This window comes from Mastacembelus armatus, chromosome 3 (assembly GCF_900324485.2).
Source record: "Mastacembelus armatus chromosome 3, fMasArm1.2, whole genome shotgun sequence".
Taxonomy (NCBI): Eukaryota; Metazoa; Chordata; class Actinopteri; order Synbranchiformes; family Mastacembelidae; genus Mastacembelus; species Mastacembelus armatus.
Genome location: NC_046635.1, coordinates 613,725 through 641,666, shown reverse-complemented (window position 1 = coordinate 641,666; position 27,942 = coordinate 613,725). Strand labels below are relative to the sequence as shown.

The following is a 27,942-nucleotide window of genomic DNA, read 5'->3' as shown; positions in this document are numbered from 1 at the left end:
CTTGCCCAACATGGGTATACTTCCATCTTGGACCTGAATTAAAAATGTAATTTAAAATTAAACTTTTAATTATCATTTTCTGCACAGACAGGACTGAAATTGAAATTATAACTGAAATTCATCATCTGCTAGCTACTGTTACCACAGATGTGCAGTAGATACAAGGTGTAACGGCAAAGATGGATCTTGGTATTTAAAGAATCCATACAGGATTATTCAAATAATAAATCTGCCTAACCTCATAATCCTCTTGTTTACCTGACCCTAAAAATATAGTTTAGAAAAAATTAAAAAGTTCAGCCATTTCCCAGAATGCCTTTTAACAACCAAAGGATAAGAGACATTAATGAGAATAGTGACAATAATATGCTTAATAGACATAAGTGACAAGACCATAAATACAGAAAGACCCGTTATGTCTCATATATGACTCATCTGTTAAAACCAGTGAAACACAATGAGTGATTATCAATGAGAGGATGGCACATATGACATAGCTGCAGCTGACGAACAATGTCTTGATGCATTGTCTTTGAAATACTATTACAGTCTGTAGTCATCATGTCAGACAGGTGAGGCTGAGGTACAGGAAACGGGAAGTCAAGCTGTAAGGAAACTAGTCAGCAGGTGTTTTCCACTGCTGACTCTTCTGCACATTTGCTGCTCTGACCTGGATATTCAGACAACAGGCCATTTTTAAGCCTCTTAAGGTTTTAGACAAGAGAATGTCCAGGAACAGGTAATGTGTCAAATATGCTTGGCTAAGAGACTGACAACATTTGGAAAAGCACCAACCTGCCTTGTATGAAACCTTGATAATTCATTCAAGCATACACTCATGCAACCACTGATGCTGTCAGCTAGAATGACTACCAGCCAGCAAGCCACACTGTTTGTGTTTGAGAGCACCACACCATATGAAGTCAGATCAAAATGCAATAGTTCAGTTTATAAAGATGCACAAACAGTGAAGCTGAAAACAGTTGACAATTTCACTAGTGCAAGACCTACAATCAGCCCTCAACACAAACCTGTATCAGACCCTGAGTGTGCATTTTATTAATGAAGATGAAGATTAATGCTGTGCTCACATGCCTCCACCTGTAGGCAGAGCTTTTATAGTTTACACGATGACTGTATGCACCGTTTTCAAAGAGTCAGGTATTAATAGTAATAGTTGTCACAACTTCTTGTCACATATCACATATCAGTCTTTAAGATTCAACTAACAATATTAGCTTTGAACTGGGGACTGCTTGACTGAATGTTAAAATCATCAACGTTTAGCAGCCAACCAAACCAATATGGTCAAGATCATCACTCCTGTAACAGCCTACAAAACACTCTTTCATTGAAACCATGAGACCTGGGTGGAAATATTGTTTAAATGATTTGCAACGGCTTCCACGATCGAGTCTTTGAACTGGTTAAACATGAAGCCTAGACGATTATCTCATTTCCACAGGAAATAGTGAAGGAGTAACTGCTGTCGAACGGCATCAGTGAAAGATCAATAAGAGTCTCCGGGGCACTTCAACAAACAGACAGCGAGACAGAGACAGATTCCTGTGAACCATAATAGAACAGGAAGCGGAACACCTTTTCATAGCAGTTTGAATCATCAACACCAGGACACCTGGTCAAACTGTAAAACATTATACAAAGCACAGCTCTCATCTGGTTTTCACATTGTGTGAAAAGACCCTGTGTGTGTGTGTGTGTGTGTGTGTGTGTGTGTGTAAGCATGTAATGTAGGTCTTTTCCTCTTGGATGCTTATTTATTTATACTGTGAAATGTTTTAAACAGTCGCCAAGATGAATCTGTGTGCGCTTATACTTCTAAAGTGGGAAGCACCTGTCCGATGATGAGTTGAACATGTTTGCTACCGTGCGAGTGCATCTCCCTTTGACAGGAAAAGGAAAAGCACCATCATGGCTACTGTACACATCCTGCTTATTATTACTGGCTTCACTGCAGTACAGTGGACCTCCACTCTGAACCTCATTCAAAAAAAGATCTGCAAAATCAAGACCTTCAGGTAAAGATAAAGGTTACCGTATTTTCCAGAGTATAAGTCACACTTTTTTTTTACTCCTTTACAACTTATACAGCGAAGCGACTCACATATGTTTTTTTCTGTTCAAAGCAACGGGAAATACAGTAAATTTGAAAGAGATATAGATATAGAGACATCCATCCATCCATCTTCTATACCCGCTTTTCCTGGCTCAGGGTCACGGGGATCTGCTGGAGCCTATCCCAGCTCTCTCTCGGGTGGAAGGCAGGGGGTACACCCTGGACAGGTCACCAGTCTGTCGCAGGGATATAGAGACATATCAATGCTAATACTATAGTATAATACTACTGTCTAACAAAGAGGGGGAGGGTGAGGGCCTTAAAAATATTCAACATAAATAAAATTACATGTGGTCATGAGATACAGGTACATAAATATTTCTGCCCCTCTGTCCCCTAATACACATCTCCTTAATATCTGAGGTTGAAGTGTGAAGAGACCAGATGATCTGTGTCCCAGCAGTGGGGGAGATTTCCTTGTAGCAGGACATGGCTGCTGTATGAATGGAGAACAATTCTTAGCTATCCTTTACCCGAACCCCCCTCCCTTCCCACTTCCTGGACTCTTTCATCAACTTCCTCTTGTGCCCCTGCTGCCGCAGTATCTGGTGGTTGTAGTTGTAAAGGAAGCAGGCTGGGGGCTAAAAAGCAGGGCAATGATTTTGCAGTCTACCTGTGGAAGTGTTCGTAGCGCTCCGTGCTGGGGAGGCTCCGAATGTGGCAGTCACAGCTATGCTGGGAATGTCAGCCTCCGCGCTGCCAGGGCTGGAGCGGAGAAGCCCACAACTCTATTTAAGGAAATGGCAGTCAGGGGCCCATCAGCCCTGCCTCTCCATTTCTCTGTCTCTTGCGCTGCTCAAAGCCCAACTCTTCCTTCGTTGTAAAAGAATGATAATTATTTTCCTTTGCGGAATAAAAGTTTATTTCTGTACCTGCTGTGAAGTAAACTCACACAGGGAGCAGTTTGTGCCGGTCATGTGGTTTGGCTAATTGTTTCCGGTTCATTTATGAGCTTAATAGGGATGTGTCTGTAAACTGCTTCAGTGCTGTGGTCTGCTAAACACCAACAAAAACAACAAGACACTCGGAGAAAATACGAGAAGGTGTGAGGTTGAGCCTGCTTGAAGAAGGGACACAGTGGATGTATGCAGGACTCTTTTAAGGTCAATACCACAATAGTTCACACATTGTATATATAAAAATATAATTCTTTTTCTAGCTTTTTTATCTATTTCTAATTTGTTTTCCTTTATTTTAAACCCCCTAGTTTCCTTTCTTAAGAGTTTAATTCTTGTACATAGAGACATCTTAGTGAACCAGAGTCAAATGACTTGTCTGTGTACACAAACTTGGCCAATGAAGATGATTTTGATTCAAACTGATGGAGTCCACAACACAAGTACGGCCACATCAAATAAATCAAAAACCTTCGTGATATCACACAAAGGGACAGATATCAGGCTTTCACTCTCTAATATCAAAACTGTCTGTTTCAGATATGATCTGTCACAGCAATTATTCCATCATCATACGTACAAATACAAACTTTATTAGACAAGCTTTTGGTTTGTGGTGGTGTGGAGGAATATTAACCTCATTTTTGGTACTTGTGAGCAGAACCGCAGCCACGTAGCTCAGTGCATGTCTCAACACACAGTACAACACTCAGCTAACTGGTTTAACCTTGCCAGGGTAACTACCATCTATACTTTGGCCCACTCACATTCTTTCAGCCTACACTGCTCAGTACTGTATGAGTCTGTGATTGTGCGTATAGGAACCATTTGACGTAATGACCCACGTGAGGTTCGCTGCAGCTTGCGATGTACATTTGTGGAGTGTGGGTCTGTGAGCGTGAGACAGATGAGTTTACACAGCATCCTTGTCTATCCACAGCCTGAGGGGTAGAGCTTCACCATCCAGCTCTAACACCATGTGAGTCAGTACAACACGAACACAAAGACAGAGACGCATTCAGAAAGAAACTCACAGCACAGCAGCCTGAGGCAACGGTTCAACTGTGTTTGCTCGAGCTCATCAGTGGCAAAAGACGGCATCCAGCTGACTGTACATCGAACACATCATTTCCTGGAAGGCCGAAATTCAACTAGCACTTGAATAATCAAGACGGATTTTAGACCATCGGAAAAGCTCACGAGCCACAGAACTGGGGAACACGCACACATCAAATCTAGAAATTAAAAAAGTCATTTCTCGGGGTAGGAGGTATAAATTTTACATTCTCTATATGACGTTTAACTTCACAGATAAATGCAAATGTTAGGCAAGTGCTCATGTAATTTGCTGTCACCCACCAGGCAACAAACAAGAGTCTATTAGACATACAATTTCATGTATCCACATGGTCTCGTCAGAAAAAAGTGAAAACTTTTTAGTTTGGCTTGGTTTAACTTTACATGATTACTGTTTATTAGACCTACTGTGAATACGTTTCATTTGAACATGTTCAGCAGAGGAGTTTTAATTATGATCTAAGCCAGAGCTGCACCAATTAGCTGATTGTCTGCTGACAGAAAATTAATTACCATCAATTTTGATCGTAGCTCAGTCATTTTTCAGTTGCTGGATAAATATTCTCAGTTATTTTTGGTCATAGCTTACCACAAACAGTATTATTGCATTTTGGACTTTCTTTTGAATAAAGCAGGCTCAAGCTTCAATGTCACTATTTTGGCATCTTACAATCAAAACGGTGAATCGATTGATGAGGCATTAGGGGTGTCAGCGCAGGACTGACCGGGACAACAACACCTTGCTCAGTCCGGCAGCAGTCAGTAAGCACAGCTTCCTGGAGGAGTTTAGTTTGGATGAGGTCATTCCCACCAAACGGAGACTCAAAGAATCCCGTTGTATGCCTGCCACAGCAAACATCACCATGAGGCTCTGCTGATGTCACTACCCGTCATGGCCCAACACTGTGTCAACCGATCAGAAAAAACGAGCGCTGTCGGTGGCACCTTGGCCCAACTGTCAGTCCCACATTCAGGTTTTGGCTCAGCTGCCATGGGCAAAGTAGAAACGTTGTTTCCAAAAATATGCTTTCTAAATGCAGCTCACAAATGTTTTCATTAAATAATCCTTTTGTTTACAGTTTCCCACAGACCAAACTGACCTCAAATATATTTATTTTTTGCCCAACCAACACTCCAAAACTCAAACATCAGAAACACCAATGCAAGTTATTTATAAAGCATCGCATACAAAATGTTTTACACAATGCAAAAGAATGATAAGCAAATATTTTAAATTTCTGCTCAAAAAAGACTAACAATTATTATTAATACTGATGGATGTCCTAAGCCTTTCTCATCACTTAATGAACAGGAGTTATGGTGTTTAAAAACATGCCTCAGATGGAGGCCCAGTATCACCTGTGGATAATGGCTTTCACATTCATCTGCATCTTTAAATTTTTATTTTTTATATTTACTTTCTACTGAGAAATACAAGTACATGCAGAACCCACCATTGTTGAATATCAGAAAACAAGAAAAGAATGTAAACACCATCACTGCAGGGATCATAATTAAAGCAGAACATGACCTGATTACAGACAATACAGCTGTCTAATGCTGTCAGTGCTATCAATGGGTAAAATCCCACTGAATTATAAATCAAAATATACACAGTAGATATCTTTGTGTCAAGTACAAACCCAGCTTTCCTCATAGCGCCTGTACAACTTTACACACCCACTGCTTTTAAACCAGCCTTTTTCTGTTGCTGTGATATTTTCAACTCTACAAAAACGACTAAATTATTACTAATGGCATACATTAGTAATATCTACATACTAATAATGGATATACAACTTTTCTTATTTTACACAATGTTTAAAATGTTTACTTTATTAACTTTTCACTAGTCAGGAGAGGCCAGGGAGTGAAACAAGAAACTATAAACTGCAGCTGCAGTCCCTGAAATCTGGGGTGAGCAGTTTCTTCCCCTAAAATGTGAGCAACAGGTGTATGAACCACTGAACATTGAGCACAGCTTGAGATTAAATAGACAAATTACCGGGTGACCATGTACACTCCAGCATCTCCCTTGTTCCAATTCAAACTTATTTTATGTGCTGTCCTGTGTGTACAGGTCTGTTTGTCTCTGCAGTTGGGACTGGATGGCTCCCAAACCCAAGCAGTCTCTTCACACAAGAAGTGTACTGTATAGCAATGCCAGCTGTCTCAGAACCGGGGGTGGGGATGGGGAAGGGCTGGGCTGAGGGCCTGGGGGGGGGGGGGGGTGCTATATGAGGAAACATTGTACGCCTGTATGTCTGGTCTGGTCTGGACAAGACTGACTGGTCATCTATGAAACAGACTGGTATCCCTCACCTGTTCTCACCCTCTCTCTCACTCACACACACACACACACAGATAGAAAACACGTGCATATAGTTCTGTAGTTTCTGTTTTACCTTTCTACTAGAGGACATAAATTAAGCCTGTGCTGCAGAACATGCAGAACTGAAGTTGTGTTCCACCTGGAAGGCTTTACATGTGTATTGGTAGTTTTACACTAAACCCTGGTAATCAGTTAGCCCGGGGTGTAGTGGTCTAGGGACGTGGCTGCTTCTTTACTGTATGGTAACTGCAAATGACAAGTCAGAGCTCAAAGACCTTCCCAGATCAAATTGATCCACTGTTTGAGAAAATTCTGGGTTCCCTGTAAAATGCAGCAACACTGGTCAATGCTGGATTAGGAGTAACTGACTGAAACCAACAACTGCCACTGTAGGGATGTTATGACGTCCATACTAAAATGAGGTTAAAGTGATATTGACCTATTTTGTAATGTTTTGCATTTGTACAACAGAAATTTGCAAATGTTTGAGAACCTTTGATATTTGGCCCAAATATTAAATGTTTGTCAGAATTCAAAATAAAGAAATGTTTGTCTTTTTCCCTGCTGTACAAAAACATAGAAAACCCACTCCATTCCCAAAAGCCACAGTGTGTCAAACTATTCCTTTTGTGTACCAACAAAACCCTATAATCCACCATTTGAAAATATATCAGCCGTGTATTCGGTCTGTCTGAGGCACTTCCTTAATACGAGTGGGCCGACGATAGTGAGCCTTTGTGTTTGAGGCTGGGCGTAAACATACACAAACACACGACAGAAGACAGACTAATCCAACTTGCTGCTGAAAGCAAAGCTGGGATCAAAGTGAAAAAGAAGCCCAGAAGAGTTTGGCAAAGTTTTATTTAGAATTTGTGTGAAGTGCGTGATTGCATAATCCCTGCTATCAGTGAAACTCTGTCTCAGAGATGACATCAAGAGCCCGACGTGTCTGAGGATTCGAGTAGCTTCCATCAACGCAGAGTCTTTTTTGCAGCCAGGCATAAGCTCCCCTTTCCACCCAAAAAGTAAAAACAAAACACACACACAGCTAAGCAAGAACTGAGAATAAATATCCTTTGCTGTAGAAGCCAAGGGGAAAAAGACAAGCTTTATTTTGTTTTCCCCTCTGGTCATTTTGGCAGGTTGTATGTCCCCATTCCTGAGGTTCAGTACGAGTTCACAGAACACGCCGTCAACTTCCAGAAATAAACAGTTTGCTCATGCGTGGGTGCGATGAAATAGTTTGGCGTCCAAACCACAGACAAGACTTTTCCCTCAGTCTCCCTCTATGACTGAACGGCCAATGGGACGTTTAGAAAGGCACAAAGGATGTTGTGACAAATGGAGCTTTTATGAGTCTGTGAACAACCAGATCACTTCCACTTTTAATTTTTATCTCCATGAGAGCCAGTATTTATAGATACGCTCTTGGCAGGGTGGGCAACCTGTGTTAGATTCAAGTTGAAGGGTCACATTGATGTGACAGTCTGTCAGGGCCTGCTCTCAGAAAAAGATACCATACTTAAAGAAAAATCACAAAGCTGTCATTTGTCTGGTCAAAGATGACGTTTCTATGGTGCATTGAAATTTTATATGAGTCCTGATCAGGTTATATTTAGCTTTCTGCTGAGCACCTGACCCCCACACGAAGAAATGGAAGTCTCCACTAAAAAAATAAAAGAGTCATTTTACATACGTACAGTTCTTTTTAATGGCTTCTGCTGGTTAGAAGAGCTTTTAAATTTGAGGTAGGTGTGACACCAAAAAAAAAAAAAAAAAAAAACCTAAAAACTATAAAAAGAACCTGAGGAAAGTTAAGATCAGGCAGAGACAGATGTGAATGAGTTATAACTGTAAATGGCACCAGTATTCCCTGAGTCGTCTTTTTTTTTTTTCCGTCTTCACCTCGCCCATCTCTCCTCCTCCTTCATACTGGTGTACTCAGGAGCTCCAGGAAAGCAGAACCACTTTTCCTTTTCCACTATGTCTTTTTCCTCCCACACTGGAAAAGCCCCTGCTCAGCTCTTACTGAGCGCCTGACTCCGACTTGCCCACATTCCTAGACAGTATCCCCAACACCGGAACCATTTACTGCCTCGGCCAGGAATGCTGATTTCCAGCCCAGGTTTTCATCAGACCTAGTTTAGGCAGAAAGCGCAAGAGGAATTCACTGCGTAATACTAGCCATCTTAAAATGCCGACGTGGGGATATCTTAAGACAAATGCAGAAGTATGGTTTTTGTCCCCCGACAACATTACACACAAAGTACTGTAATATTTTGACCTAGATTGAAGCGGTTTCTCAAATCCTCCGCTGAGGTTAAGCCGCCCACCCTCTGTCCCTTGTGTAGTTGTAGCATTTCTGAGGTGTTTTTCCATTTATGTGCTTTGGCTAATCCTTTCAAAAACAGAATCTCCGGGATCTGCTGTCAGAAACGCATCTCTCTTGCCGATTTTAATTCGTCCTTCACAACTGGTGTATACATATATAACATATGTTAGGAAACTTTAACACAAGCCTATCGTTCTGAAATACCCAGAGGAAGTCTCAGGTTTACAACAGCAGGTTCCTCACCTTCCCATTCAGGATTCACTTCCAGCTGCAGCCATTACTCAAGGTAAAGATCAACCACTGCATTATTCATAAGGCCCTACTCTTATGTGCTGGGGGTGAACATAATCAAAATAGACACCCATGAATAATGTACATTTAATGGATAAAAACTTAGGAAACAGGCCTATTAGAGCACAGAGGAGAACCTGGACTGTTTATAGAGATTTAAAATTGTTAATGGATTTAGAGAAATCCAAATAACTATGGATGAATAAAATGTCATATGTTTAAAATACACCCAATATTTAAAAAATGGGTCATAAAGGGCCATAATACCAGATGCAGAAGGCCAAAATATTTTATATAAGTTCCAAATTCTCTGGTGTGAGGATTTACTGCTTTTTCCAGCCTTATGCTGTATTAAGCAAACATAGTAAACTCAGGACTAGTGGCTGAACACAAAAGCTATTTGAAAACATTGTTTTACAGACCAAACCAGTAACTGATTAAAAAATTACTGGCATATTGATAATGAAAACAACATAGTTGGAGCCCTGGACGGTAAGATGTGTGTTTCATTGCCATCTTTAAAGCTTAACAACAGTAATTCAACTTAGACACAGTTTGTGAAAACCTTAATATCCTAAATATCTGCTCCCAGAAGATCTTAGGAGAGCAGAGATGTGTCTCTGGAAAACCAGAAGGGTTTTTATAACTTTTCACTTCACCAGTTTACAGGGCACTACTGTACTCTGGTCAGCCATACACATGATGCCATGACAGCAATTTTTATAAGCTCCAATGTGCTGTGCAAGGATTTTCTAGCTCGAATCAGATCGCATTTCGGGGGAGCACAGGCAGCTATAGTAAAAAGTATTTAAGCAACAAAGATAGAAATCAAATCCAAGGAATTACAAGATTATCACACTGACACGGATGAATTCTCTGGTAAACACAGTGACACAAACTGCTCCCTCTGTCGCCTTCAGTTCGACAACACAGAAGGTTATACTGTACATAAACCATCCCTGGCTACCCCCAACTAGCTCAAACAGCTGTGCAGGCCAGGTCAGCACCACATTACACCACACAAAAACATGTAGTTAGTTATTCAGAACACCAGGCCTGCTGTCCTGTCCTGACCCACCCCTTACACTGACCCCACACCCTGTGTGTCGTTCTACAGACGGCGCTCTGCTTTGCTATTCACGTCCTCTCAACTTGATATTGTCCCTGTTGGGATTGTCTCAAAAGACGTCTTGTTCTCTTTAAGGTAGAGGGGCAGGAAGTTACATTCCTTAATAACTACAACAGAAACGCTGTAGGCTATAGACTACTCCCATCAAAAAAAAAAAAAACAACTCACATTTTAACCTCTTCCCCAAAAAACAGCCCAATTTATAAAGTGATTTCATAAGGACAATGATGGGCGGCATCTGTTCACTTGTTGACTCAGGGGTTAGGTCTGAAATGGAAACTCTTAACTTAAAGTAACTAAATGACTCACAGGAGTCAAATAAATCACGACAACCTAAAAATAAACCGAAATTCTGTGCGATTCACCTTCACCTGTATATCAGGGACACAAGTGACCCCAAAATTAAGTCACATCACTTGCTGGGTCCCAAAACAAGGCAGCCTCTCAGCCGCTTAGAGAAGTAGGTCACTGAGGATTCCATTCATTTGTACAGCACTTTCCAAATAGTTGCGCTTTTCCACTCAGCCCAAGACTTCCAGCTGCATGTTAACCCTTTAACATACCTGCAGGTCTAATTTCTGAACCAACAATAAACCATACTTCAATTTCTACTGATAGCTTAATAAACTAACAACTGTGCATGAGGGACTCAGTAGAGATCTTGTCCTTTTTGGATCCAGGTCCAACATGGTGAAAGATCTGCATTTATGAAGCTTTGTGGCCAAGCACACCCCTTATCAAATCTTTATTCAAATCTCTGTTTGGGCTTTTTGTCCTCTTGCTCTCATGATACACTGGCAAAGACAAAAGACTGATGATGGGTACACATGTGTGATGACGCTTAATAACAACAAACATGGCCGACTGGCTTAAATGTGCTGAAGTCAACAAAAGAACTGGGAATTATAATATTTGCAGGAGTGCACTCACTGCCAATGGAGAACACAGTCCTTTGGTTAAATATTTATCTAACACCAAACACAGAAGTAACAAATTGAATATCTGATAACTTACATGATGAAAACAGATGCTCAGCCTCCCACTATAATCTGTGACCCACATACTGTTTTCTCTATATGCTGGTTTAATGCAGTTCATTAATACTCAGAACAACATGTAGTGGTCACCAGACATGGTGAACTGAGGTGAGTGCTCCAGATTCAGGGCTGCAGTAAAGTAAACTTCAGTAGCCCACCTCTAAATTAGTAACACAGATTTCACACCAGCTAATTCTCTAAAATGAGCTCCCTCTCTCAGTTCCTTCTACAAATCGTAGAATGGCTCATTTTGGGTTCACTGCACCCACTTCAGGACGACTGTACCCTGTTAACACGGAGGATCAATCCACAGCCCAGTATGTGACACAAACAACTCAGTGCTGTATGACTTTGACTATGACTGTGCAGTACAGATTATACAGGCTGGTGTGGCTAACTATAAACATCAGTGGTTTAGAAAGACTTCATTTATTCAAATGTGTTTATTCAGGATGTGGATATTTCAGCACAGTTGGTTATATCTGAATGAATAAAAGAAATATATCCAAGTGAAACAACATCAAATTGACACAGGTATTATCTGTGATGGTACTACATTTGTAGTATTACCACACTGGCTTATATAATATACTGATACAGATTAAATAAAGGTACCGTGGTAGCTTTGTGTTCACATACCGGTTGTGTTGGGTTGCACCCTGGATTAACTTCAGTCTCTGTGTTGAGGCATTTCATTCTTTGACATTTATCATTCCAGCTATCTGCGCCTCCAGAGCCTTTTAAGTGTCAAGAGCTCACGGTAATTTAACACACATGATAAGGCAAGCATGAATAACCCTATATATAAAAATTCTAAGGTTGTTTTAAAGCATTCATCCACTGATGCATGTAAATACAGGCCCAGCATTATATGCTTGTGGACACACACACACACACACACACACACACACACACACACACACACACACACACACACACACACACACACACACACACACACACACACACACACACACACACACACACACACACACACACACACACACACACACACCAAAACTTTAGGGGAAATACTGTGGTAGATTCAACAAACAAGTCTGCCTTCAGGTGATGTTAGTGCATTACACATGCAAAACATCAGCCATAAAGCAAAGTTAACATAGCTCCACCAAATATGAATCAGATATGCATCTTTTTTATTTACATTTAGAATATACAGTGGGCTATAATTTGTAATTCAGAAGGTTTTTAATGAAGATTCCCAATTTACAAAAATTGGAAAGAGCCAATTTGCTCCATACATACTGTAGCTGGACAAGAAATTATTTCAAACTTGAAATATTTATAATCAACACAAATGATACATTAGCCTTAATCCCAGGCCATAAGCATTCAAACAAGCCTCCACAACATACCACAGGGATCACATAACCAGACAACCTTCTCAGGGCTAAGCATGTGTCCTGACTTTAACTCTTCAGCTGACGTGATTTTACTGAATCAGCGAACGAGAAGCGACCAAACGCTCATTTAAATTCCCTTTAGCCCGATTCCACTGATGAATGGACTGAGATTACACAGCCATGCTTGTTGAAAATAGGCAAATATGCACACAGACAGTGGGGAGTATTTTGTTATCAGTTCATCTGTGCATATGTCAAACAAAGACCTCAGCTGCACACAAAAAGTGGGCAGTAAAAGGCTTGAACGTTACTATGTACTGTAATTTAATCATTCAAATGGCAGGTAACCTAAGAAGGGAATTTAGTTTTCTATTTCAATAAAAGTCAGTCACAAAATATCCAGAGTGTAAAGAAAAAAGCCCCAACATTATTTAGGCCAAATAACTAGGGCTGCAACTAACAATGACTTCCTTCATCAATCATTCAGCAGATAATTCTGTCAATTAATCGACTATTTATTTCATAGAGAAATGTCACAAAATTGAGGAACATAGTCACCATTGTTTCCCTGTGCCCTAGAAACATCCTTAAATAACTTGACAAGGCTCCAAAGCCCAAAAATATCTCAGTCAAAAAAATCTCATTTAGCATCAGGTCTAAACATCTGAGAAGCTACGATGAATAAAAGTTTATATTTGTTTCAAAAACAGCTTAATCAGTTAAAGAAAAGTTGTTGCTGGTTCACTTACATTCAAATCCACCATTCGATTAATCAATGCAAATATGCTACATAAACATTTGCTAATGTGTGTACATTATAAAAGCAAGATTTCTTAATGTCAATTGTGTTACATCGTGCAAACCACCAAATGCAACCAGACGGTTGCCGGGGTGAGACTATTATATCATTATAATTATTATATTACGCTTCAATGTGTAATATTTAGAGTGATCTATTAGAAATGGAATATGGTATTCAGAACTATAGTGTCATTAGTGTGTAATCAGTGGAAAATGCCAACTGTTGCATTTTCATAATCTTTGAATGAGCCTTTAAATCTACATTGGGAGCAGGTCTCCTTTCACAGAGGCAGCCATGTTTCTACAGTTGCCCAGAATGGTCAAAACAAACAGGGGAATCGTGTTTTGTTTTTTGTTTGTTTTTTTATTATTACAATTTTTTATACTGACATTTTCATAACTAAAACTAGCCCCCTCAGGTACATTTTCTTTAGTTTCTTGTTAGATGGGGAATGAAGATTCCCAGACTGGAAGAGCAAACACTCAAGTTTCCCCACAAAGGTCATAATGCAGTATCGCTGTGACTCATATGATGTACTGTAAAAGTAAACACAAACAAAAACTACGTTTCTGGCAGCCTTCCTGTATATTCAACCTGCTTTGATCTGACCGTGTGAACTAGCCTGACTTGGGAGGAGTAAAAAGAGGAAACTTCATAAAGCATGCTTTGAGGTCTCCAGATGTACATTAAGCTAACAAAAACAGAATTAACTGCAGCCGCTGCCCATTGTAAACCGTGATGGAAACTCTATGTAATATGTGAGTGTCACAGCGGGGCAGGGCCATTATGTCACCCAGTAACGTCTGCCGGCCCTGGAAGCACAGCGTTAGCCTGCAGATGTATAACTGCATGCAGATGTTGCCATAGGTACACACAGACACCTGCTCTCCATCACAACAGCAGCATTTCAGTCTATTTTTCATGAGCCCAGTCGGTTGCCGGGGTTTTTGTTTCCATGACCACGGTGCAGTCTGATGCAACAAAACCCAGCCAGAACCCCCCTTGGGTGCCTTGGCACGATACCAACCCAGGGAGCGCTACAGCACCATAAGCTAGGACACTGACTGACTGACTGACTGACTGACTGACTGACTGACTGACTGACATCTCCAGTCAGCCACGAGCCCCAGCTGAGCTACGACTATACACAACCCAGCCTCCTCCCACAATCATTTACTGACTGGCTACAGCTCAGCACAACGCTTTGCAGTTTCATTCCATCAGTGAGTCAGCTATTTATTACTCATGATGCAGGAATGTTTTGGACAGGAAATGTCAAGCATGGAGCCGATACTTGTGTAATATCCTGTGTGTTTATTCCAGGATGAGGGACTACAATGTCTCTGGGAGATCATGCCCTTGAAAAACTAAAAAGCTGAACTATTTAGGTGCATTGGTGTGTTGCTTGAAGACAAGAGAGGAAAACAGCTCTATTACAACTCCCAGTATGTTGAAATAAACCGAAGTGATAAAATCTTTTCCCCCAGGTTTTAGTGTAAATACATTAGTTCCTAGTTCACTGTACTGAGACAGCATAAGGAGAAAAATGCCATCAAAGAAAATAATCAATGACTGTCAATGGCATTTTCATCATGTCTTAGTGGATGATGTAGCTGTTGAATGTCCTACCTGGGTTGTTGGCCTCTCCCTCCAGGACCTGCAGTTCGGTGCACTCAGCGAGGGAGTGCTCCAGGCAGAGCTGCAGGAAGCGGGCCTGGGTCCGGCTCACCCTCTTCAGCAGGGACAGCAGAGCCACCGTCTGCTCGCATTCATTCCACCCCTTGAACCAGCTGGCCAGCACGCCCACCTGATCACGAAACATCATGGTCTGCGAGGCGGGTTAAAGTTGGTCTGACTGTGGTGAGCCGGGCTGGACCGACAGGTGAGAGGAGCGACACAGACCTCCCTCAAGACGTTCACTTACAGTCTGGATAACTCTGACGGAGGACGAGCGTGGTCCTACTGGCTGGTTGTTGTTGATGTGTCTGGGGGGGTCAGTCAGTCAAGTGAAGTTCAGCTGTTTCGCCATTCTAAGCTTTGTCGTCATTAGCTGGGACAGCAGCCTGTGTTCGGCTTCTCCTTGCCAAAATCTGGGTCACTGGATATATTCCTGCTGAAGGGGTTTCTGCACCGTCTTCTCCCGCCTAACAACAACCTCGGTGGTGTGTGTGTGTGTGTGTGTGTGTGTGTGTGTGTGTGTGTGCGTGTGTGTGAGTGTGTGTGAGTGTGTATGTGTGTGTGTGGTGATCTTCTAGATTGGCATTAGGTGATATAAGCTGCTCTCAGCTACTTGGCCTCTCCCAGGGGGATTGATATCTGATGAGTCAGCTTTCTCCCAACACAGGCTGTGTCACTTCAGCCTCACTGGCATTTTTCTTCAGGGAATCCCTCTGAGTCCTGCAGGAGGATGTGAGATGTTAGGGGACGGAACAATAAATAAAACAGTTCTTTCTGCAGCTCTCTGCTCAGCTTCCCCCCCTCACCCTCCAACACACGCACTGACTTTTAAAGGACAGCTGAGCAGAAACGTCCCTGTTGCTCCAGCTCTGCAGACTTCTGGCCGCTGCAGTACCGTCACCGCTGCTCTCAGCACAAACTCATACGTGCACTTTTAACTCCGAGCCGTCGCCTGCGCGCATGGGCTTGTGGGCTCACACCGCTGAGACGAAAATAAATAATTTTCGTTTTCGGTATCCACCCATTCCTAAAAATACAGCTGTCGGTAACGCGCTACTGGCGCTGCATCCCGGAATTTTCCGAAGGAAAGACGCCGGGTTACCGACGGCGGGGGCTCGCTGCTCTAAATCCGTTAACGGCGCCTTCCCCAGTTATTGTGCCGGTTAGGTTAGCGCCGCGAAGCTGTGTCTTTACCGGAGGACACCGGAGAGTTTTAGCCGAGCAGCAGAGCTGACTCCGGGCTTCAGGGCTGAGGGAGAGCCGCTGTCTAAAACTGTCACTGCCTCATCAGCACAGGGAATGGCCGCTGTGTCTCAGCGGTTTGTCAAAGGAAAACCAAGAACCATAACAGACATATTGGAAATATAACACAGATATATTGGCGATATAACACAGACATATTGGAAATATAATAAATACAACCGTCCCCGTGTGTCTGTCTCCGTCTACAGTCGAGTAAACCGCGACTTTAACGCAGTTAGCGAAGTTACAAGTCCAGCACCGACAGCAATAAGACCATCCAGGACGAGCTCCCAGTAGCCGCTGGGAATAAACTCAAACCAGTAAGAATCGTGACACTTTAACTTCGAGGACTGGTCCTGACAGAAACAACATGAGGAGGGTGTTTTGTTTCTCGGCTAAAGAAGACGCGGACAAAACAACGTCAAAGATGTTTAGAAAGTGAAGCTCTAATATTTTGGGTCGAGCAGAAAGTCTCGGAGCTGGTTCTCACCTCCTGTTCTCGGGAAAGACAACGGGCTCAGCGTCTTCGAGGACCGGACCCTTCACTCCGGGTCTGCGGGATTTGCCATCTTGACTACCGTCTCCTCCGTCTCTGCCCCGCGGCCGCCGCTGCTCTACAAGAGGCGGCCAAACGGCGCGAAACACGGCGGGCCACTCCCGCCAACGCCTTCAAAATAAAAGTCCACACATTTCTCCATTAACATTTTCATTTACACAGTATTATTTGTAGTGACGACAATATTAAATATTAATATTCATTGTTAATGTTATTATTTTCATTCTCAAAAACAAGTTAGAAGCTTTTTTGTAATGGGTAAATTACTTTTAAAATAATATTTTCTGTATTTTATTTTAAACTAATAAAGCTCAGACAAGATCATATTATCACAGGAAAAGCCTGACTACTGTAAGCCTGCAACCAAGATGTACTTTTTTATTATGGGCTTTCGTTAATATTTTATTGTTCACTGTATAAAAACAATAAGACAACAGAGAAGAAAACAGGAAAACTACATGTTGTTTTGTTGGTGGTGCTATTGTTTTTACAATTCCACACATTATATCTAACTTACATCTTTAGATATCATTATTTCTCAATTACAGTAAAAATCTGGAGGTTGTGGGGTTAGGGGTAAGAAAAAAGATAACATTTTGGTATGCATATTTCTAATCATTTTGGGGAGTTTTCTCAAATCTTGAATAATTTGATCTCTTTGGACCTTGAACAGGTTATCTAAGTCCAGAGGGGAAGTCTTTCCTTGACAGGGACATCTGAATGGTAACATAAGTGCTCAGTATGTTTTTGTAAAGGACAACAAACGAAAATAGTTGGAAATCACTGGTTTAATCTTGTAAAGTTCATGCTATGCTCTTTTCAGTGTTAAATCACGACCTCAGTCTGAATCCTAACAAGTATTACGTCATACTGAAATTCCAGCACCATTATGGAGGACCCCAAAGTCTGTTTTTCACAGAGTACATTACAGTTGTACCATGTTTCTAACCTAACCCCTCAGCGTTAACGCTATTATTTTGAAGGGAGAACCACTCAATTTCCGGGTGCGTTTCGGCCGCTTTGACGAAAGAAGTCTCGCGCTGCTCGTTTCCACATGCTAATCATTAACAGCGAAGCATTACGTCACCGGGTTGGCAGCGCGAGGAAGCACCAAAATAAAGGGGGGGGGGGGGGGGGAGAGGGAGAAAGAGAAGGAGAGAGAGTGAGAGAGAGGGAGAGTGAGGGAGAGAGAGAGAGAGAGAGAGAGAGTAGAGGGAGGGAGAGAGAGAGAGGGAGAGAGAGAGGGGGAAAGAGAGGGAGGGAGAGAGAGAGAGGGAGAGAGAGAGGGGGAGGAAGAGGAAGGAGGGAGAGAGAGGGGGAGAGAGAGAGGGAGGGGAAAGAGGAAAGAGAGGGAGGGAGAGAGAGAGAGAGAGGAGGGAGAGAGAGAGGGGGAAAGAGAGGGAGGGAGAGAGAGAGTAGAGAGGGAGGGAGGGAGAGAGAGAGAGAGATAGAGAGGATGGGAGGGGGAGGAGAGGAGAGAGGGGAGAGAGAGAGGGAGAGAGAGAGGGAGAGAGAGAGATAAAGAGGATGGGAGGGAGAGAGAGAGATGGGGGGGAGAGAGAGAGATAGAGAGAGGGAGACAGGTAGAGAGAGAGAGGGAGAGAGGAGGGAGAGAGAGATGGGGGGGGAGAGAGGGAGGTAAACAGACGTCCAAACAAGGCTGTTGCTGATGTTTCAAGGAAACGTTTCGACTCTAATATTTTTGCATTGGTGTCGTTTCATGAATGGACGACCAGAGGACTGGACTTTAGCTGCCTGCACCCAGACTGCACCTAGTTCAGTCCGGTGAATCCTTTAAGGGCCTCGTGTTGTTGCTCCCTCTTGTCCTGCTATGACCTCTGTGTTCCCACCACCTGCGTCACCTGCCCGCCCCACCCACCTCAACACCAGCTGTTCATGGTGGTCTCCACACTCTTCTTCTGTGGTGTTCAGCACCAGCTGCATTCGTGTTGTCACTGACCAAATTATCATCTTTGTACGCATGAACTCACTTTTCCAACCCTCCAACTTGTCTTTGCTGACCTCTTCCTGACCTTTGCCTCTACCTGAGGCTAACCTACCTGGTCTGTTTGCCTTTTCTGACTCTGTTAGTGGCTAGGCAGTAACTAAAGAGCTTCTAAAGGTCCCCAAGACACCCAAGACCCCCAAGACCTCCAAGACTGTGAGAGACACAGAACAGCTACAAACAACACTGTAGTTGTGCATCTCTCTGTGTTACTGTGTCGTTGTTGGGCTTCATCTTGTGGTCGTTTTATGTCTGTTTGTAGTCGTTTCTCGTCTCTTTGTGGTCATTTTGCATGTTTTTGTGGTTTTGCTTTAAGTGTCTACAGTCATGTGATAGATTATCCAAAAAGAAAAGTCAGCAGTTCCTCCATACACAGGGTCTGATGCTGGTGGGTCTACGACAGCATTCATCATGTTCCTACTCAGAGTCCACAGGGTGTTCACCTCTGGAGACAGGAAGCTATTGTGACTACATGGACCAGTAAGTGAGTAATGTTCCCAGTAACAAAGGCTGCAAATAAACAACAAATATTAGACAGATAATCCTTTTCAATACTGCTGATGGTTGGAACTGATATGTTTATATGTTTTGATAATAGATCTTGGCTGAAGCAAGATAGATAAGATAATATGACTGTTTCTACCGATATAAAACTCATTTTCCCCAGACATGGACTGAACCTCCTAAGAAAAATGAGTCATTTGAGTGGTGTGTCCCTTTAAGTGAAACAAGTTGCTGACCTATAGCGCCACCGTGTGGCTGACTTTTTCTATTACATCTTCTCAGTGAACACAAACAAACATAAAAATCATTAAACGGGGGAATCTGAGGTGAAATTACCAGTCAGCACGTTTTATCCCTGAACATTTTATAAAAGGCCTATTATCTATCATAATAAAATGAAATTAACTGCTATATCTGTTTGGATAGTGTTTTATTGTCAAGGTATAGACGGATAAAGAAATGAAAAATAAATGTGTGGATATTTTTATATGTTTTATTCTAACTGAGCATATTATAATCCGCTATATAGAAAAATGCAGGTTATAGTTTGGACTTGTCGCAGTTTTCAGTCGGATCGTTCAGTGAGCGAACAGGAAGAAGTTTGCTTTGAAAAGACAAACCTGAATACACATTAGTGGGTCAGAGAAAGGCTGCGAGGACTGAAATGACCAGAATCTGACGTGGGATTAAAACTCGGCACGTATCGCACGTCGAGGATTGGAAATGAGGCAATACGAGGAAGCGACGCTCCACATCCGATCACCGCCCACCGCTTCTTCTGTCAGTGAAAGCTGGAGCTGCTGTTGTCTCCTCAGCGCTGAGGAAGAGTTTTCAAACCGAGGACAGGTCGTCATGAAGCTGCTGGTTGTACTGCTGGTCCTGCAGGTGTCGGGGTCTGCACACGGCAGGTGTTTCTGTCAGGTGAGCGGCTGGAAGTTACAGAACCTGCTGTGTGTGTTTGTTCAACGTGTGCAGTGTTTCTGGCGCAGTTTCTCTTCTCGTGGTGCTTTTTGCTTTAACTCTACACTTGGTTCTCTTGAAGCGGAACATCACGTCGTGTTGAAACGTAGGATTTAAAGTTCTCCCAGTGAACGCGACGTGGTTTTTAAAGGTGTGCGTAACAGGTGCCAGGTGCTAATTACGGGAACACTGGAAATCCTCCATTAACAAGCCAGCTAGAGGATGGTTGGACTCATTTAGTGCGATTTATTGGCTGCAAACTGCAGTAACATGTTTGTGTGACCCTTCATTTGAAGCTGTGACTGTGTCTGTGACTGTGTCTGTGACTGTGTCTGTGTCTGTGACTGTGACTGTGTCTGTGTCTGTGTCTGTGTCTGTGACTGTGTCTGTGACTGTGTCTGTGGTCTCTCAGCATCTCAAAGCTCAGGTTTCATCCCCCTTTAGGTTTGTTTAATAAATATCAGACTCTATCTGCTAAATGTTCCACCAGGTCGTGTCTCAGTGTTTCTGCTGTTTGATGCTTGGTAGAACGTTGGACAGTGGATTCACCAGAACCTTTTGGTCTGTTGCTGCTGATGAGAGCTACTTGTCAGTAGTATTGATATAAACAGCTGAATTATTGATCTGTTGATATACATATGCAGGAGGATAAGAAGGGCGGAAGCAGCTTTGTAGAGTCAGAGAAAACGCTGATCGTTAGTCATCTCAGATTAGACTTGAAAAAACTTTTTATCAGACTGTGTCATAATGTGCAGACGTGAGGTTTGAAACACAAACACTTATCATGCAGGGAGGGGCTCATAAGAAGATAGTGTCTAGGAAGGAACTTGGTTCATACAAGGTTAAAAAAACTCAAAATATCTTTCCTTTGTTGCTTCATTTTTTAAGGGATCTAGTTCTCCTCAGTTCCTTGAGTTTACAGCAATGAAAAACTAAATCACCTGAGAGTTACTTTACCACTGTCTTAGTTTTTAAAGTTAGTTAGTTAGTTAGTTACATGGTTAGTTAGTTTGATTGAAGCAATTTGGGTGGGTACGTTTTTAACGATGCTTCATCTCCTGGTGTTTAGTCAGGATTGTGACTGACTTAACAATATGTTTCTCTATATCGACTGTCGAAGCTAGAGCAGGACGTCCTCCATGTTATTTGATTTCTTACTATTTAATGTTAATTGTTAGTGTTTAATGTTTAAAAATCCAAAGATGATAATCAGCTGTTGTTGTTTTGCATGTACCCAAGGTCACAGGTAACCTGGATGATTGTGCCTGTGACGTAGAGACCATTGATAGTTTCAACAATGACCAACTTTTCCCCAAACTTCAAGCTCTTCTGGAGTCTGACTATTTCAGGTTCTACAAGGTAAGGTGAACCGACAGACATGCACAAACACATTAACCCATCTGTTGCTGAGGATTCGTTGGCATGTGATCCCCTACAGGTGACCCTGAATAAGCCGTGTCCGTTCTGGACATCCAGCAGTCATTGTGGTCTGAGGGACTGTGCTGTGAAGCCCTGCTCTCCTGTAAGTTCCTCCTTTCAGCCGAATCAGGAAGAGTGTTTGTGGGCATAAGACATGGAGGTTATAATTCAGGTAAATCCACCAGTGACTGAAACTCTGTCTGCTCACAGAACGAGGTGCCAGAAGGGATAAGATCACCCTCCCACAACAAGGTGAGTCAGTCAGGACGAGGATCTGCTTAAGGAGAGAACAAACTAGCTGTCAGGAGTCCTCTGTCCAGAACGGGGCCTGCAAATTAAGTGACAATGTGGACTAAGTCATAAATATAAGTATCTGAAGACAAAGTTAAGTTTTACATTATGTGAAGGTTTACAAATGTGGACAGTAAGATGTAACATAGAAAAACAGCACAGCTATATAAAAAGATCTGAGGAAGCTTTAATAAAAATAGTCTTTTGTTCACTGTAGCTTTGAGTTTGACGTATTTCAAAGTTAGTTGGTTTTTGAATCGTTCATTTTAATCCATTAAAGTTTGTGTGTGTGTTCAGTATTCAGCAGAAGCAAACGAGCAGCAGGAGGAGTGTGAGAAGACGAACCATCTTGGAGCTGTGGATGTTTCTTTAAGGTGAGTCTTGTCAATCCAGATTATATAAGATCGCTGTGCAAACATGAAGGATGATGCGCACATTGTTTGGAAAGCTAGTTTCAGTTTATTTGGGCCTAACTGAGACAAAGATCTTTGAACGTTTGTATAGATGGTGCGAGAACCATTTCAAAATAAGTGATTATTGATCGGTTCTGCTGGAAATCAGATATTAATGTGGTTTAAAACAGAACTCCATCATATACCCTGTATGTTATTTTAGAGACTGATTAAATTTGTTCTTTCTCAGTGAGGAGACCAGAGAGGCTCTGCTGGACTGGAGCAAATATGACGATGAGGCACAGCGTTTCTGTGTGGTTGACGGTACTGTTACATCCATCATTTGAGCCAATTCATAAACAAACAGAATTGAACACATGTACATGTATTTTACCCACCACACATTTGCATATCCCAGAAATAAGTTACCTCCTGAATGACACCCGACCTCCCTCTTTCATTTCAGCCTATTCCCACATGTAATCCTCCTTTATTGTTTTTGATTTGTGATCAGAATATACATTAAATGCACATCTGTACCTTCAGCCTGCTAGTGTGTCAGTACTCTGTAGTGAGTAAAGGAGACACTCCACCCTTCACATTTTTGTTTTTGGTTCAGATTAGTAAGATGCTAGCTGGGTAGAGCTAATTAAACTGTTGCTGTTTCCCAGACGAGGACTCCCCAGATTCCCAGTATGTTGACCTGCTGCTGAACCCGGAGCGCTTCACGGGCTATAAAGGACCAGAGGCCTGGCAGATCTGGAACAGCATTTATGAAGAGAACTGCTTCAAGTAAATCCTCACAGTCGACACACTATAAAACAATTACAGCTCAGATTTGTGGATGACCATACCTTTAGATTCATAAATGCACTTCTTTTCTTCTGAATGCAGCCTTATGCAGATGATACTATTTTATATTTATTAGCTTCCTCACGATAAAAGATCTTGTTGATCTCAAACTGGTATTAAAATTCTGACAATCCATTTAATATTTGTCAAGATATTTCACTTTGGACGAAACGTAGGACTGACCATCCGACCAACGTTGTTGCAGGTCTAGCATGGCTAACACACATGGTGTGAATGAGGTTTAGGCTCCGTTAATAAGGCTGGCAACGTGACAGCATGGTGTATTTGATAAGATGTTCATTTCAAAGCCTGCACACTACAAAGTAAATGTCTTGTCCAATCTGAAAAATATAGGAAATAAATTATTGATAAATTAAGCAAGGGTGGTTGTTTGTGTGGAGTCCTCACCCTAAAACTTCTCCCTCTTTATGTTAAACCCACAGACCCTACACTGTCAAGCGACCACTAAATCCCAACTCCTTCCCCAGCAGCTCAGGAGGCGAAGGTAAGACGTCTGTGCTGCTGCATTGCACCATGACTGACTTCATTTGGACTTTTTGTTCTTTACATTTCTAACGACTACGTTGGGTTCATTTCCAGCGAGGACCTTCTACAGCTGGCTGGAAGGTGAGCTGATGTCTCATGTGATTGACAGAGAGAAGCTGTTGTTGAGTGTTGTCTGTTTTTTGTCAGCTCTCTCTTTTTTCCTCAGGTCAGTGTGTGGAGAAAAGAGCTTTCTACCGCCTTATCTCAGGCCTCCATGCCAGCATCAACATACACCTGAGTGCCAGATACCTCCTGCAGGGTAGGACACAAACACCTGCACAGGCCATTGCTACTCAGTTACAAACCATAACGTTCTCCCAGTTTTGTGGTTAAGGTTAGGAATCGTTTCTTTTTAATTGTATTATCATTTAATATTGTCCCAAAAATACACTAGAATTGAACATGGGCCATCAAATAAAATATCTAGTTGTTGTGGATGTAAATTCTGTACAGCTCTTAGGCATCTGTCAAAGTTTAGATTTGCCTATAGGCACATAGGTGACACATAGAATTTGTGTTTTTTGTACGATGTGCTGCCTTCACTTTTGAAACCAAACATACAACCTTCCTGTCTTTTTATTGAACTGACAATTCTTTAAAAATAAAGAACGTGTGAATGTTCTCCTCCTCCTAAATCCTCCCAAATCCTGTTATTTCGTATCTTCAGACAGCTGGTTCCAGAAGAAGTGGGGTCATAACATTTCAGAGTTCAAGGTGCGTTTCGACTCTGAGTTGACAGCCGGCGAGGGGCCTAAGAGGCTCCGCAACCTCTACTTCCTGTATCTGATAGAGCTGCGAGCGCTGGCCAAAGCCCTGCCATTCTTCCAGCAGCACGGCATCCGGCTGTACACCGGCAGACCTGAGGAGGACCAGAAACACAAAGAGCTGCTGCTGGAGATTCTGCAGCTGGCCAAGTCAGTCTGTGACCTGATGCTGACACCAGAACAGGACTGTTAATAGGTTTTCATATGCACTAGGAGCCCGCTTATATATTTCGGACAGATCCAAGTTTTAAGAAAACTGTTTATGCTTTTTGCTCTTTTTTCAGTGTAATATCTGTATAAATGTGAAGCTTCCTGTCAAATCATTCCTTCATAACATAAATACTATGCTGCCACTGCACAGGCACTGGTGGTGAGAGTAACCTGCAGATTAGGTCTAAACTACATTCAGTCTTTTCATTTATCAGTGTTTCTGGTTTGACTGTCCTCTGCATCTTCGCTCTTCCAGGTCGTTCCCTCTGCACTTTGATGAGACATCTCTGTTTGCTGGGGATGAAAAGGAAGCAGCTAAACTGAGGGTCAGCCACCGTTTAAAACTTTTAAACCTTTTAAATATGTAGAAATATGGTACTGAATCAATATATGTTTATGAAGTCAACACTACTGAATTTGTAATGTAAAAAAGTAATGTCTGCATTAAAAGATATGAGGCGAACTGTGCTGCAACATGGGGAAATGAGTGTTTATTAAGAAAAAGGTGAAGTGACAGAAAACACTGGTGTTTGGTTTTAGCATATTTGTTTTGCCATCAAAGTGACATGACTGTGTTCTGTGCTGTGTTTACACCAGGAGGACATCAGACTGTCCTTCCTCAACATCTCCAGGATCATGGACTGTGTTGACTGCTTCAAATGTCGTCTGTGGGGGAAGCTGCAGGCACGTCAGAAATATTTTCATTGCAGTTTCATGAATAGTTTTGGGCACAACTGGTGATGCTTCATTCATTCATTAGGCTACGTTGTGATTTGCTCTTTGTTTTGATCTCTCTCTTGTCATCAGACTCAGGGATTAGGCACAGCGCTAAAGATTTTGTTTTCAGAGCGACAGATTAAGGCGCTGCCCGTTTCTAGTGACCACCGACCCAGTTTCCAGCTCAACCGGCAGGAGATTGTCTCTCTGCTCAATGCCTTTGGAAGGTGAGTCTGCATTACATGATAGCTATGGTTTTTGTGCCTGTGTTGCAGATAGAATAGGCTCTGTAGCACTATTGCAACCTTAAAATGATTTATATTTCTGATGTGAGGGACTTCTAGAACAGGTGGTTGTCTTTAGTTTTGTGCCAAATGTCATCTTATACATCCTTTTTTAAAGGCACGTGCACAAGCAGTGCAAATTCATTAATGAATTTAGCAGCCTGGTTTCTCTGCTGCTGAGCCGGTTGTCCAAGCAATAGTCAGTTAGTGTCATGTAATAGTACCAGCATAGATTTTCTTACCTGGTTAAGCATACAAAGTTAGTTTCTTATTATTTTTTTAGTTGCTTTAATGTATTAGGCTGGTTTGGGTGTGTGGGTGCAGTAAAGGGGGGTGGTTCTGATCCTTCTCATGGGCCCAACTCAATGAAACACCATAATTGAGAGGGGGCCCACCTGATGACCCCGTAGACTTGTCTGCACTCACACCCACACTGAGGCTCTATGGGGCTCGTGTATTTAAAGTAATGGTTAGTGAAGAGGGGGCGGAAAACAACAGAGGACTTAATATGTGAGCAGGTTTGGGGAAGGGTTGGAGCATGATCTTGTTGTGGGGCCTTGAAGAGTTATGGCCTGATAACCTCCTTTTTGGAGCCACATGACGGGGCGATCTGAACATAGAGCTCCCTTATGAAGCTTAATGATATTATCACATATGGAACTTTAACCTTGAAAAGGTGAGAGGAAGCTTTCCTCAACATAACTAGCAGCAATTTGATGAGAGTAGGAATTTGTAGTTTTGGTAGAGAAATGGTGTTTATCATAGTCTATGGTATATTTCTGTTTTTGTATAAAAAGTTTGAGATAACTCTGAAACCTCCAACAGGATTTCCACAAGCATCAGAGAGCTGAAGAACTTCAGGTCGCTGCTAGCAGAGGATTGGTGACAGAGGGTCTGACTTCACCCCCTGGATCCTCTGATGGTCTGTTTGTAGCTTCAAGTCTGCACTGTTGATGTCACCTCAGCTGCCTTTGTCCTGCTGAAACGTCATTTATATCACATCTGAGTTTAGCAAGAGGGCCTGGATTTATCAAGCTGCTAAAAATTAAAGTTGGGATTTAAGTACAGTCACAGTCTAATTTCCACTGTCCACATTTCTCAGTGTGATATCACTTTCCTATTATTTCATCCTTGTTTATTTATTATAACTGTTTGCTTTTTGTTTCCCTTATTTATTTGTCCACACAAATAAAAATGATAAAATATACATTTTTACAGAATAACTTTTTCTTAATAACTTTTCCTAATGGCATCTCTGATTGGCTGATTTCATCATCAATCATGTGATCACTTGAGCATTTGTCATAAAGGGGACTTTAACACACAATGGGAGGACGTCACTTGATAAATGTGACTTATCACCTTTTTTACTCTTTTCTTTGTCTTACAGGTTTGATAAATACAGGCCCAGCTTCAATTAGCTGAACTCTGTTTATTTTTGCTAAAAGAATAAAGTTTTGCTTAAATTAAATTTAGATTTTTTTTGAAAACCACATTTCTGTTGATGTTAAGTGTAACTCTTGTCCTGCTGCTGTGGCTTCAGGTGTTTTGTTTGAAATAATTTCAGCTATAAGGGTCGAGCAGTGTAAGTGGCTTTTTGTGATTATGTCGTCGTCCTGAGGGTGGCGCTGTTTGTGAAGAAAACTGATATGTTAGAATTGGTCTAATGAACTGGACAGTCCAGATAGATGCAATTGTATTATTGTATGTGAAAAGAATATATTCATATATTTTTATTACATTTCCAGACTATCATCCTATTATAAGTTGTCAGATCACTGTTATTTGAGTCCCATGAACTGTGTGTGTGTGAGTGTGAACATTAAAAATAAAAATAAATGAAATGTTTCTGTACATTTTAAAGACCAGTCAGTAAAGATCAGATATTATTTATGCACAGTGCAGAGTTTTGACACAACAGTCAGTAACGCAGAGCTGCTGGTGTCAAAACATGCAGCTTCTGAGTGACTTTATTGTCTCAGCTGAACAACTTCCAGAAATGACAGACCTGATGAATGGCCCATCTAATGAGTCACAATTAGAAAAATGAGGAAAGGCCTGAGGGCGAAGGTGAGTTACATAACAGAAAAACTGAAGAGAGTCAAAGAAATAAAATGCATTTTTAC

At 41.9% G+C, this 27,942-nt stretch overlaps 2 protein-coding genes across 5 annotated transcripts in view; one reads left to right on the top strand and one right to left on the bottom strand.

Moving 5' to 3' along the window:
• Window positions 1-16,942, bottom strand: part of samd4a (sterile alpha motif domain containing 4A) — a 64,886-nt gene extending 47,944 nt beyond the window's left edge. For all 4 annotated transcript variants that reach the window (XM_026319765.2, XM_026319768.2, XM_026319766.2 and 1 more), the window contains exons 1-2: window positions 16,807-16,942; window positions 15,027-15,794 (exon numbers count right to left, since the gene is read on the bottom strand). In XM_026319765.2, coding sequence (XP_026175550.1) covers window positions 15,027-15,222 — 196 coding nt within the window. In that variant the 5' untranslated portion in view covers window positions 15,223-15,794; window positions 16,807-16,942. The remainder of the gene's footprint in view (window positions 1-15,026; window positions 15,795-16,806) is intronic.
• A 3,076-nt stretch (window positions 16,943-20,018) lies between these two features.
• On the top strand, window positions 20,019-27,670 carry ero1a (endoplasmic reticulum oxidoreductase 1 alpha). The gene is made up of 15 exons (XM_026320493.2): window positions 20,019-20,302; window positions 21,581-21,700; window positions 21,780-21,863; window positions 21,971-22,012; window positions 22,349-22,425; window positions 22,694-22,767; window positions 23,115-23,235; window positions 23,739-23,800; window positions 23,896-23,922; window positions 24,008-24,100; window positions 24,509-24,755; window positions 25,072-25,141; window positions 25,413-25,499; window positions 25,623-25,759; window positions 26,642-27,670. The coding sequence occupies exons 1-15, from the start codon at window positions 20,105-20,107 to the stop codon at window positions 26,700-26,702; spliced, it is 1,500 nt and encodes a 499-aa protein (XP_026176278.1). The 5' UTR covers window positions 20,019-20,104; the 3' UTR covers window positions 26,703-27,670.
• Window positions 27,671-27,942: the final 272 nt, after the last annotated feature.

Excerpts from the sequence above, each read along its gene's own strand:
- ero1a (XM_026320493.2), top strand. The coding sequence starts at position 20,105 with ATGAGGCAATACGAGGAAGCGACGCTCCACATCCGATCACCGCCCACC. Across the intron at positions 23,801-23,895 it reads CAGCAGCTCAGGAGGCGAAG|CGAGGACCTTCTACAGCTGG; the intron begins GTAAGACGTCTG and ends GTTCATTTCCAG. Across the intron at positions 25,142-25,412 it reads AGGAAGCAGCTAAACTGAGG|GAGGACATCAGACTGTCCTT; the intron begins GTCAGCCACCGT and ends TGTTTACACCAG.